Genomic DNA, 13,137 nt, shown 5'->3' on the forward strand with positions numbered 1-13,137 from the left:
TTATTTTGCAAACCAATTTATTTAATTGTCAAAAGGAATTTTGAAGCAACACCCGTTTTCCAAACCATTTTACAAGCAACTAATCATTTCACAGTCCCTGAGAACGAACTCAGACTTACCTCTTAACTAAATTATAAACGATCGGGTCCACTGCCCGTGAGTGCGTAGTAGTGAGTTTGTGGGTAGATTTAGTTTATAAATTTAAACCTCGATTTTTGCACATCAACCAAGATTGATTCAAGCTCTCCAAAGACAATGAGAAATCTTTGAAGTCTTGTTTCATCATACCAATTGTCTTCACCACCGGGCTCATCTACTTCATTCCTACAAGACAAATTAACACGTACTTCATCCATTACAATATATCACTAAGGGGGAGAATGTTAGAAATCCAAAAATAGTGATAAATTGTAATTAAGATTGTGGACTTACTTGTTGTTAAATCATAGATATATGATAACTAAGGATGAGGAGCTAAATATAAAGTTTAGCATGTGTAAGGACTTATAGTATAAATACTCCTCATTCCTTAGGCATCATATATATCATGTACATATAACTATTTCAAGAACAACTCTCATAATTAACACACACATACATACTCTCTCTCAATACACACACTAAACACACCAAGAACACACACACTTACATCCGCCATTGTTGAGATCGAATACAGAGCAGAAATCGTGTTATTACAAGAGACTTGAAATGAATTGACTGCCCACAAGCGACAATCTGTTAAGAAGGAACATCCCAAATGTCATGGAATTCTGTCTCGTGTGGGTCTCATGATCGCATTCCATCTTTTTCTTTGATGCAACTTCGCAAGATCTCTTCGGGCCTATACGGTCAATTGGTGAAGGCTCCTGCACATACAACTTTCCTCTATCAAAGACCTGTTCGAGCTACACAAGACTCCACAACTTGGTTCTGAAAAAAAGAAGCCCCTCAATTTAATCATCTTAGCTTTCAAGTGGGTAATCTGGAAAGTCAGAAACGAAAGCTTATTCATTCCCTACGTTTTGCTACAAATTAAGAATCTCAAGACTACTAGTTTCTTATAGTTCTCATGTAGATCGTCAAAACTCTGCATAGACTTGTTGAAATGATGTATTTTCGATGTCTAAATAATGCCCGTCTCAGTATAAGTCCACATTTGTCTTTGTATGTGCTAATACCTTACTAGCCTTTAAAAGCTTTTGAATATTTAAAAAAAAAAAAAAATTAACTGATTTGGTTGTTCGCAATGTTTTAAATACCGGTATTTTAGTCGTACCGGTCGGGTATCCGGTACCGGTATTACCGGTATACCGGCCGGTACGTACCGACACGGTAATTTAATTTTTATATTTTTATTTTTATAAAAATCTTACAAATCTTGTTACAATTTAATGAAAATATTCAAAATACAAGTACAATCCACTAAAAAATAATAACAAATAGGTATTTCATAACAAAATATAAGTTTTAAAGTTTACAAATAACAAAACACAACATCTATCTATAACTCTTATAAAACAATAGTTAACCAAGCATTTTAAAGTCCTCTTGCAATCTAAAACTAATTTGAAAAATTGCCACATAAGATTTTATCTTATGTGTCAACTCCATATTTTTCTTTAAATAAACTATATATTTAGAAAACAAATGAACGTATATATGTTAAAATAAATAAATATATATATTGTAAGAATCTAAGATCTTCTCATTAGATAAAATGATATCTTCTCTTTAGTTTAAAAAATCACGTCTATACCTAATGATATTTCATTATCTTTTTTATTCAACATTTATATGAGGTTTCTTTCGTTTTTTTATGTTGATTATATGAAAGTTTGCTCAGGCCATTGGTTAGTTGGAACTCTCATCGCATTAATCATTAGTGGCAATATTTAAAGTTTATAAGCTTTTTTATCACCACTAAATTATATTCATCTTATATGAGTTAAGAACTTTGTATAATATCATAACTTTCTGAAAGAGTTATGTTAACTCTTTCGTTCATATCACTATGGAAATTATGTACAATTTTTGGTTTAATTCTTTTATCTTTTTTTGAATTTTATGATAATGGTTAATATAATCTCTTTTTTCTTTTGTTTTTTAACAATACAATTTTTCATTGTGATGATGAGAAAAATATTATGATGGTAAACGAAGAGTTAGTTCAAAACAAGTGTATATAACAATTAGTTTAATGATTGGATAATGAATACATTATTGCTAATTTAATTAAGTGAAACTAAATAGATTGTTCGTCCATATGTTTTTTTTACGATCATTATTAAGCGTTTCATTAAATGTTTTTTTAAGCAAGTTTTAACTCAAATCTCACTTTATTGAGCACCTTTTTAAAGCAGCCGCACATTGTGCGGGTAAAAAACTTCTAGTTAAAATATAAAAATATAATTTTAAAAAAAATTCAAAAAAAAAAAATCAAAATACCCTGGTAATACCGGAAAATACCGAAAATACTGGCCGGCATTGAATAGTGAAAATACCGAACAAAATAGCGGGATAGTTGTATCGGGGTACCACCCAATATCCGATATTCCGGGTAATAATGACCGATACGTATCGGTATTTAAAACAATGGTTGTTCGTTAAATAAAAAAATATATTTTTTATAAAAACTCTATTAAAAAGTTAGTATTTACCTTTCTTTTTTTCTTTCTTTTTCCTATTTCCCACTAAAAAAAACCCTGAACAAAATAAACCCTAAAAATTAAAAACCCTACAACCAAATCCAAACGATCTGGAAACTCACGAGATCATCGAAACAGAGTTCATTAATCAGAGGGGAAGAGATCAAAAGGTAATTAACCCAAATGATTAATACTCACATATGAGATGGAATCAAAAACCATTAGAGAAAGCAGGATTGATTTACAATTTGCTCTGTTTTTTTAATGCATTTTTATCATGTTTTTTTTATGAATGCTGTATAAGTTTTGTATTTTTTTTATTTGTGTTTTCAGTATTAAAAATGGCTGATTTTCTAACTTCTACTCACCGAGCCAAGTGGATTTTCACCCCCCAAGAATTGGTAACACAAACCGTCTTTCGTATCGTTTCGTAATTGTAGACTGTACTCGATTGATTGCTGTAAAGGAATTTCGTTTTTTTTTTAAAATATAATTTGTGGGAATTGTTTTGTGTAGAAAGAGAAACACAAGGCTGCTAATCATAGAGCAAAACAGATGCTTGAGAAGGTATTCGACAACTCTTACTTTATTGCATTTCGATAACGCCTTGTCTTTATTCGTTGTTTTGTTTATTGTTTCGAGATTATCTTCTATCAAGAATGCATTTGCTTGGTATTGTATGAAATGTAGAGTCCATGTGTAGGAAAACGTTAGTAACGCTGAGAAATCGTCATGAATTCTGATTCCAATGCGGAACCTTAAGTCTGTTCACCTGTATGTTTTTATAATTGTATTTTATAAAAACCCGATTCATGTAAAAAGCCAATGTAAAAATTTTATAAAATGTAGGAACCTTGCTGATTGGTTATTTTTGTGACAAGGTTTTGTTCTCACCAAAAGGAATTAATAAGTAACATCGGAAACAATAAATGTACACGTATGAAATAATGGTGATAGTAATGGATTACAGAAACTATGTAGAAATTGGCAAAACATTACAAGACTGTGTAAGAAGGGTCGAAAAATAGAATCATTTTTGGTATGACTTGAAATTTCAAATAAACTGTTGTTCTCTGACTGGTTATCTGATCTTTCCATAGTATGGAGCAACAAGGGTGGATGTAGATCTTGATGGTTCTTTGTCCTATCCCGAGCCTCAAAATGATGCAAAAGAAAATGGTATTTAATTTAAGCACAATAAGTTCACGCTGCTTGTGTAAACAAAATGTTTTATTTAGCTGATTGCGCTTTACTTTGAGTTGTGATTAGCTGAGAAGCATTCTCGTTCAAAACCACTTAAGGTAGATGAAGAACAACTTTTGCGGGCATTTTATGAGTACAAAATTCAAGATGTGTGTGATGCCTTTAAATTCCCTCCAAAAATACAGGTATTTATAGTTATTTTTTCAACATTTGTATATTTTCACTACTTGAATTAGTATTATGAAACATTTATCGTGGTTTGTAGGCAACAGCTCTCATATATTTCAAAAGGTTTTACCTGCAGTGGTCGGTGATGGAGCATCATCCGAAAGATATCATGTGAAGCTTTTAATTTTACCTAGTTTGCGATTCTTGTTTTCTCTTTTATAAAAACAAACTTATACCATACCCGTATATGTATATAATATAAACAGGTTGACTTGCATATATACAGCATGTAAAGCCGAAGAAAACCATGTATCAGCTGAAGAGCTTGGTAAGGGAATTGATCAGGATCATCAAGTGATTCTCAATAATGAGATCGTTGTTCTTCAGGCAAGAAATGAGTCGCATGGCTGTTCCTTTTTCAGTTTACTTTTCTTGGATTTCTTGTTGTTTTAAACATAAATTTCACTTTCATTGCAGTCACTTGGATTTGATCTTATCGTCTATTCACCTTACCGCTCAATTGATGGTTTTATCAATGACATGGAGGTCGGTTGCTCATTTTGTTTCTTGTTCTTTTAATATATAGGGTACGTTGTAAGTATGTTATTATAAAAGAGAAAACAAGATTTGCTAATGTATGAATATGGTGTTGTCATACTAGGATTTTATTTATTCACACAACGGCCAACTTCAACATTTGAAGGTTCCAGCTACTTCTTTCTCCGGATTTTCTAACTATGATATGTTTTTGATTGATTATAATGTAAATATGTTCTGAATATATAATGGGTTTTACATTAGGTGTTGAGTGTATTGTTATATGTGTGTTTGCTATAGGATTTACACGAGACAGCAAAGATGGTAGCAGATACAACAATGCGTACAGAGGCACCTCTACTGTTTTCACCTGGCCAGGTATTTATAGTTAGCGAGGAATAAATGGGTCTTCGTTGAAAGAAAAAATAGTGAATAAATTTAATGAATAACGTCGGATATTGTATTTTATTTTTTTTTCTGAATATGTTGTGGATATTATCATATAAGAGTGTGTAGATATTATGAACACGAGATTTAACACAACATACGATGATAAAAGTTTATACTCCTTTCTACTATTGCTCATTTTTGGTGATATGATGCAGCTGGCATTGGCTGCTTTGCGTAGAGCAAACGCAGAGCATCAAGTGGTTGACTTTGAAAGGTTAGTTTGTCTCCATATTCATTTATATAATTCTAGATTGTGTTAATATTAATTGCTACTATTTTCATTTCTAATAAGTGTTTTTTTATGCAGATATATGAATAACATTCTTTCCCGTCAGCATCCAACGAGACCTGCTCATGAGCTCACTCTTCATCTGAATGCTATTGACCAGCTGGTAAGTATAGATGCCCGGGTCTATGTCACATGAGGATTATCCAAGCTCTATATTAAACATGCTAATGTTGATCAATGTAAAAAGATTTCAATTTGAGGCAGTAATTCTTATCAACTACAAGGGCTAGTTTGAGCCATTTATGTATGAATGGCATTCAGTTTCTAGACCTATTTGTAATTCAAACATTCAGATTGGATTATTATGAGAGTTATGTTTGCGATATCATTATTAAGACGTAAATTATTAAAAACAATTTTAAGCAGTGGACAAAAGAGTTTTCGTTGGTCAACCCTACCCTATACGACCTGGAACATTTAAACCCGCAAGTTGCTTAATTTCGCTCAACCACAACCTGTTTCGGCCTGTTATCCAACCTACTTGGCTTGACTGCCCATATATCTCTCTCAATTAAATGTATTCAAAGAAGTTATATAAATCTGTTTCCTGCAAGCTTACTTCGACTTCTTAATGATTGATTCTACAGGTAGATAAACTTTCGACTCCAACTGCTGCAGAGATGAAACATATTGACCGAAAGCTCAAATATTGCCGGGATCCGGGTTCACATGACAAGTACTATCTTATTCTTTCTCCCTTATTTTTACATTAGATACTTGCTTTCAAAATGGAAACTTATGAGTGACTTATAGGTGTGTTTGACCACTGCCATTTATCTAATTACTTTCTAATTGTGTATCCAAATCAGGAGTAAGAAGCGAAAGCATAGATCAAAAGACTAATACCTCCAACATGGTTATTACCTGGACTGATTTCAAAATTTTGGGTGCAGAGAATGGTTATCGATTTACTTTACAGTATATTTTTGTAAGTTAACTATGTTTGAAAACAAAATTCAAACATTTGCATACACGAGAAGGAAGACTTGTAATGTATCGGATATTGACTTCTGTAATTTTTTTTGTTTGCAGAAGTATGTGGCTACCTTCATTTAAAAAGTGACAAGTGAGAGAGTTAATTGTCTCGCTCCAACTTGTAAAAATATTCATATAATTAGAATATTTCCCCAAGTTTCATTAGGAATTAGTGTCTTTTTTAACCTGTTGTGTTATTACTGATGTGATTAATAGAGAAACGCTAGGTATATAAACATGTAGAATCTTTTTGGTAGCAAGGTGCCAAGGTCTATGATGTGTTGATGCCTTCTCTCCAACTCAGATTGAAAGAGAGTATAAAAGTTGTTTTTGGTGTCTGAACCATCTGACTTGTTTCTTTGGATGAAAATTGTAATTTTGGTGCTTGAGAATAGCTTGTTAGTCGTTGATCTGCCTATGGATTTTTTGCAATCACATTGGCCAATTTTGTTTCTCCAACAATTATATCGTGCATTTCCTATATATAACTGGTTTATTCTTTTTAGAGTAAATTACATTTTTCGACCCTGAAAATGTCATTTTTTGCAAATATTATGCTAAAGTGAAAAAAAATACACGAATCATACCTAAGGTTGTCAATTTTTTTTAATTTGTACTCCGCAACCAAACGCCGTTTATTTAGACCGTTAAATGAGTGGCAAATTTGTTATGTCACCATGTTCTCCTTCTAAAACACATTTTCTTCTTCTTATTTTACTTTTTTATTCTAACACAATAAAACAAAAAGAAAAGCAAAACATCAACATCATTTCATATAACAAGAGTTACATTTTGTTGTCATATATATTGGCCCAAAACATGCCCTAAAAAAAGAAAAATGTGTATAAGGACAGAATGTTAAAGACTTTGCTCGAGTTTATTACCAAACTATGATAATTTTAAAAAGTATTTACCAAATAGGTGTAATTGTAAAAATAATTACCATACAAGTGTTCTATGAGTAAAAAATAATTACCAAATAGGAGTTTATATGTTTCATTGTTCTCAGATCATGAGTTTCCATATTTTTTCAATATTTTTTCATGTATAAGCACTTATCTATAATAAAGATGATACCACATATATAAAAATTCCATAATTTCATTCAAATTACTAACATAAAGTTATCATCACTAAGGAATACCATGTGTGTAAACATGAACAAAAATCAAGTAAATAGAACATTTACAAAAAATTAAAATAGATGAAACATGTTACTAAGATCAAGCACATGACATCCATCTCGAGTTCCATTTTTTGAAGGTACCAAAAGATAAGCTAGAGCATTGAATCCAAGCATCCAAGCCGCCAAAAATATCAAATCCAGAGCCCAAGCCGCCAAAAGTATCTACACGTGAATCACGGTGCACACTCCTAAATGAATAACAAAGTCATCAAACTCAATTTTTAACAAATGCCCATCAAACTAATTATCTAGCAATTTATAACAGAATACTAAAAGGGTATAAAAAAGATTATAAGAAAACTAATTTATCACCTTGGTAACAAACTTTTTAGGGATCAGTATCCATTCTCTTAGGTCTAGAAGGACATGTTTTTTGATTATGACCACTTTTCTTGCAAATACCACAGAGGTTAGCCTTTTTCCCTTCTTTAATGTCCATTCCATTTCGTAGCCTTGTTGAACGAGGACGACCCTTTTTGTTCTCCTTTAGATCTGAATTTGGAACCATCTTTACATCAGATGATAAGCGTGGCCAATAATCTTCGTGAGGTAATGGTTAAAATTGAGACTCCCAAGTAGAACAATACTCCGTAATGGAATAATATCTATCAATATATTGCCAACTGTTCAAAGAGAGCTTAGTACATGCACTTAAGACGTGAGAACAATGATACCCATAAATCTCCCACTTACCACACGTGCAAGTTTTTTCTTCCAAATTAACCACCTGCACATTTCTTCCTTTTTGAGTAATCAATTCAAATATTCCTTTCTCTCGGTTGAAAGATCTCAAGGTATGTGCACCCGCTTTGGACATTAAGGCTACTTGTTTTGCAACAACGTGGGGAGTATATGGATCTCCATTTTCTTGAGCATTAGATCCCAAAGGACGCCTCACATTAAAAAATTGTACCAGTTTATAAAATGTAAGTTGAACACAACCTGTGATCGGTAAAAAACGAGCACCTTTAAGGACGCTGTTAAAAATTTCTGATAAATTTGTAGTAAGCAAGCCGTATCACTTTGCTCCATCATGTGAAAGTGTCCATCTGTCAAATGAATGTCTCTCAAGCCATTGACGAGCTGCTGGATTTAGATTTCCAGTTTCTATCATTGTGGAGTTAAACTTGCGAACTTGATTCTGACTCCCGGCACGGTAAGCTAAAGCTTTCAGTTGTGAGTTACGAAACTTATCATGAAAGTTTTGGATGAAATGACGTAAGCAATACCAGCTAAAAGTAAATTAAACGTTAGATACATAACTTAATTTCTCATGAATATAGTTAAATATATATGATAAATATGAGTTACTAATTAAAAATACCTATGAAAGCCACGTGGTTCTAACCAAGGAGATCCTTGCTCAGTAACTACCTTTAGGATTCCAACATGTTGATCAGATATCAAAAAAATGCCTTCTCGTTCTTTCACCACATGTGTTTTAACTAATGACGGGTCGACAATGTTCAAATCCTATTATAGAAGGAGAAAAAGCCCAAAAAACACGTTTGAATTCTACGTGCTCCTCATTATCAGGCCTAGAAATACACCATTCAACTATCGTCCCGGGGTTGAATGCTTAAAGTGAAGCTAGAAATTTAGGTAGAGAATTATATGATTCATCCCAATTTCAAAAAACTTGTTCAATTGCCTTCTGCTTTCCTACCCACACCTTCTTGTATGAAGCTGTATAACCTAATTTATCAATTATTTCGGCTCTTAAGGTAGGAATACTAATATCAGGTTGCACTTGTATAAGATGCTGAATTTCTTGAGCAATCAAACTTGCATTTAGGTTGGTATGATCTTGAGTAATTCTAGGATTTAAACAAGTATGCGGTCCTGTATACTTTGTGATTTCAAAATATCCACTATCTTTGTGTTTACTTGCACGAACTTTCCATTTACAACCAGATTCTGAATGTAACTTGCACCTTATGCTCCAAACAGTTGGGCGCGTTTCAACCACCGTAAACTGTCTATGTGTTTTGATGGAGTGGAGCTTGATAGCTCTAATGAGTTCTTTCTTATCTCTGAAAGAATTTTTCCCTAACTCTTGAATGAAATCATTTTTACTCTCAGAGTTTGAGTGCATCCAATTGCCATCAGTGACCATATTTACTCCCTCCAAATTAGTGAAAAATGATGGTACCTGACATTTGTTATCATGTGGTGCTTCGTTTGCTCCTCCATCTCTGTTTTGCCCTTCTTGTCCTTCTATTTCTTGAGCCATGTGATTATAAACTTCATTTTCATCTTCATCTCCAGTTCCATTTTCTTCAAACATGTGATTCCCATCAGCTTCATTTTCCGTGTTAAATCCACTTACCATCGCATTATTTACTACAGCAATTTGGGATATTATGTTAAAATCCTCATTCTGAATCATCTCTGATACGACATTTACATGACCATTGAGTTGACTACTTTGTTCTTTTATCAAGTTTGATTCCTGAGTTCTACAAGTGATGTAGTAACTAAATCAACAACGTTACAAATAGATTTATAAACTTAAAAATGATATATAAGATAACTATTACTAGTGCATAAATAGTTATACCTGCATACCATCTGCGTGTGTTGAATTTGCTATTTGTCCTCAATCTCTAGATACAAATCAAGATTACATATTCCCTCATGGACAATAAAAACATCAAACATAATATCAACGTCATCATTGTCTTTGATGTGAAGAGGAATATATTTTATCACTTTTCCAATACCAACCGATGGATATCTACATATAACTTTGATATTGTGTAGTTGTTGATTCATAGATGTAGCCTAATAAACTCGATTGATTAACTCGTTGAATTTTATGCGACAATGAACCTTAATTGCTTTATTTGGAGGCTTATCATAAATTACACCTTCTGGGCTATCACCAATAGTGCCACCCCAATAGCATAATAGGGTAACAAACTTGGGTTCCATATATTTTTCTACTATGTAAATTATGAACAATAAGGGAAATGTTCACAACATCTACATAAATATATTCACATCATCTATATAAATATATAAATAACGACAACATTAAGAGATAAAAAATAGAATGTGAATACAATCAAATCTACATATCTCATACCATTACTGAAATTGGTATAAGCATAAAGAAAAGAAAAAATAAAATGTGGGGCAACAACTTTTTAAAGAAAGTTGATTCCTTCGATTGACAACTAAAGAAAAATAGGGTGGGGTAACACTATAAAAGTAAGACAAAATATCATAAATGATTGAACTCACCAATACTTCCCTTTGTGATGATTTATTGAAAGATTGATGATAGTAGCTTCAATTGCAGTAGCAGCATCAATGGAGGATCAATGGTGATGATAGTGAAATAGGGTTTTTGTTTGGTTGTTAATTGGGATTTTAGTCGGATACTAAATATCAGGAATAACGTAAGTTGAAAAGTTTTTTGGACTAAAACACCTAAATGGTAAATATTTTTTAAGTTACACCATTTTAGTAATTATTTTTTATATAAACACCATTTTTGGTAAAAATTCAACTTTGCTCATGGCACACTAACCAAGAAATACATAAAAGGAGTAGAATACTTTTGAATCTACACATATCTTAATATTTATATTTCTCTTTTATAAATGGCATACATTAAAATATTACAAAACACACACACACACACGTTTAGCTCTTGGTGGTGGTGATGGGGTAGCTGGATCTTTGAAGTGGCGATGGCGATGGGGAGACTGGATCTTGATGGTTGCGGTGATGGGGTGGTTGGGTCGTTGCAGTGATGGTGATGATGGTGATGGGATGACCAGATTTTGATGGTTGAGGTGATGCAGTGGCTCAATCGCGGTGGTGGTGATGGGGTGGCCGGATCTTAGTGTTTTTCGTCTTGGTTTATAATTGTACATATATAAATTCCACTCTTCACTTGTAACTTGTAACACCCCAACAAGGCAGAATCATGGGTTATCACAAGAAAAACACAACACTACATGGAAATTATGTAGAGTAAGTCTAAATGCATAAAAAAGATCAAGTAAATCCATATGAACCATTCAATAATGCAAGTATCCAGATCACACATAAGCATAACCCCTAATTCGGGAAATGAATCACGGATCCAAGAAGTCCAAGTCCATGTCTAGCATGATCAAGCAATCAACCATCCAATACATCTATGAGCTAACCTGTTCATCTGAAAAGTGTACTAACACGCGTCTACATAAAGTTGGTGAGTTCGTAGGGGCAAGTAATAGGAAACAAGTGTGTCAGGATAACAACCGTTAATGATATACGAGGATTTAAATACTTAATCACGTTCCAAGGAAACCCTAAAAGGGTTTCACGTTATCACAAATCAATATAAGTCAACATTTACGTTCAATCATAGTTATAATGGCACAACTTACATAATAAATAATGTGCAATAAACCGGCACGGCTTACATGATAAACAATGCGTCATATCACGTTACAACTTACATATATTTCAAATGCGTCATATCACGTTACGACTTACATATATTTCAAGTGCGTCATATCACGTTACGACTTACATATATTTCAAATGCGTCATATCACGTTATGACTTACATATATTTCAAATGCGTCATATAACGTTACGACTTACATATATTTCAAATGCGTCACAAATCACAAATCTATAATACGTTATAGGGGGAAATATTATCATGCAATGTCCTATGTCCCGTTCCATATCAAAACGTTTTCCATCAAGCAACAACAAAATGCACATACACTTCTTACGATTCTAATTTCATGGAATCATTGATGTTTATATATAGGGTCACCCGCAGCCTTCCCACCACATCTCCTATTCATTGAAGGTATAACCGTCTTCCATGTATGTACAACTACCCAAACCACAACAAGTACTCATAAACGGAAGCATAATTAACCGAGCAACAAGTCAATACGTTAATCAAACAATCAATCAAACGATTAAACAACAATAACAAGCACGTACACTTTTCAGCCCGAATCTCAATTGAGTAGGGAGGGTTTGCGAAACTCACCTTTGTCGGCAAAAACAAGTTAAGAATGATCACAAGCGCACAATATTCGTCACACGATCCCAACCTATAGTTATACATATATGCATATCAATACACGTTCATAATTTCATTATTCGGGACTCGTTCGATCATAAGAATCAAAATGATGTTTGTTGGATTGATACGAGGTTAAAAGGATGTTAAGAATCGACTTGACAAGGATTAAACGAGTTAAAGACATAAAGGAAGGAAGCAAGCAACAACATGGGTAAGAATGGTTTGACTAAAAAGTCAAAACTGACCAAGAACATCCAAACCCTAATCCGACACTTAAATTCCGATTTTTGTGAGGTTCAAGACTCAATTTGACATATAATCAACATGATTGAATCATAACAAACATAACCCCTTTCATAATTTCATTCCATAACATCACTTTAACTCAATATTCGATGTTGACCCATTTTGACCTCACAAAACCCTAATTCGACCTAGACCTCGATTTGAAGGATGTCAAGACATGATTTGAGCATAATTTGACATAAGTAATGTGTATAGTAATGTGTATGAGACTAACCCATACTTTAAAAGTCATTCCATAACTTCAATTAAGCCTCAAATCCGATTTTGACCTAAATTATCCAAGTTGCCAACCCTAAAATCGACCCATTAAGCTTTTGAACCAAAATTTGAC

At 33.1% G+C, this 13,137-nt stretch overlaps 1 protein-coding gene and 1 long non-coding RNA gene across 3 annotated transcripts; one reads left to right on the plus strand and one right to left on the minus strand.

Moving 5' to 3' along the window:
* Window positions 1-2,679: 2,679 nt before the first annotated feature.
* On the plus strand, window positions 2,680-6,659 carry LOC122593264 (cyclin-H1-1). 2 transcript variants are annotated; one of them, XR_006322809.1, is made up of 15 exons: window positions 2,680-2,815; window positions 2,979-3,046; window positions 3,162-3,212; window positions 3,746-3,824; window positions 3,915-4,033; window positions 4,114-4,187; window positions 4,283-4,403; window positions 4,494-4,562; window positions 4,678-4,719; window positions 4,854-4,931; window positions 5,159-5,217; window positions 5,311-5,395; window positions 5,880-5,968; window positions 6,102-6,220; window positions 6,325-6,659. XR_006322809.1 is itself a non-coding variant. In XM_043765651.1 (14 exons), the coding sequence occupies exons 2-14, from the start codon at window positions 2,987-2,989 to the stop codon at window positions 6,133-6,135; spliced, it is 960 nt and encodes a 319-aa protein (XP_043621586.1). In that variant the 5' UTR covers window positions 2,680-2,815; window positions 2,979-2,986; the 3' UTR covers window positions 6,136-6,659. The 2 variants fall into 2 exon arrangements, 1 of the variants encoding a protein (XP_043621586.1); XM_043765651.1 differs by having other exon boundaries at window positions 6,102-6,659.
* A 691-nt stretch (window positions 6,660-7,350) lies between these two features.
* Window positions 7,351-9,179, minus strand: LOC122594603. The gene is made up of 4 exons (XR_006323046.1): window positions 8,778-9,179; window positions 8,147-8,685; window positions 7,766-8,076; window positions 7,351-7,641 (listed from the first exon to the last, which is right to left on the minus strand). It is a non-coding gene; the product is annotated as an uncharacterized LOC122594603 (long non-coding RNA).
* Window positions 9,180-13,137: the final 3,958 nt, after the last annotated feature.

This window comes from Erigeron canadensis, chromosome 3 (assembly GCF_010389155.1).
Source record: "Erigeron canadensis isolate Cc75 chromosome 3, C_canadensis_v1, whole genome shotgun sequence".
Lineage (NCBI taxonomy): Eukaryota > Viridiplantae > Streptophyta > Magnoliopsida > Asterales > Asteraceae > Erigeron > Erigeron canadensis.

Excerpts from the sequence above, each read along its gene's own strand:
- LOC122593264 (XM_043765651.1), top strand. The coding sequence starts at position 2,987 with ATGGCTGATTTTCTAACTTCTACTCACCGAGCCAAGTGGATTTTCACC. Across the intron at positions 3,047-3,161 it reads TTTTCACCCCCCAAGAATTG|AAAGAGAAACACAAGGCTGC; the intron begins GTAACACAAACC and ends TGTTTTGTGTAG. Across the intron at positions 4,932-5,158 it reads TACTGTTTTCACCTGGCCAG|CTGGCATTGGCTGCTTTGCG; the intron begins GTATTTATAGTT and ends GATATGATGCAG.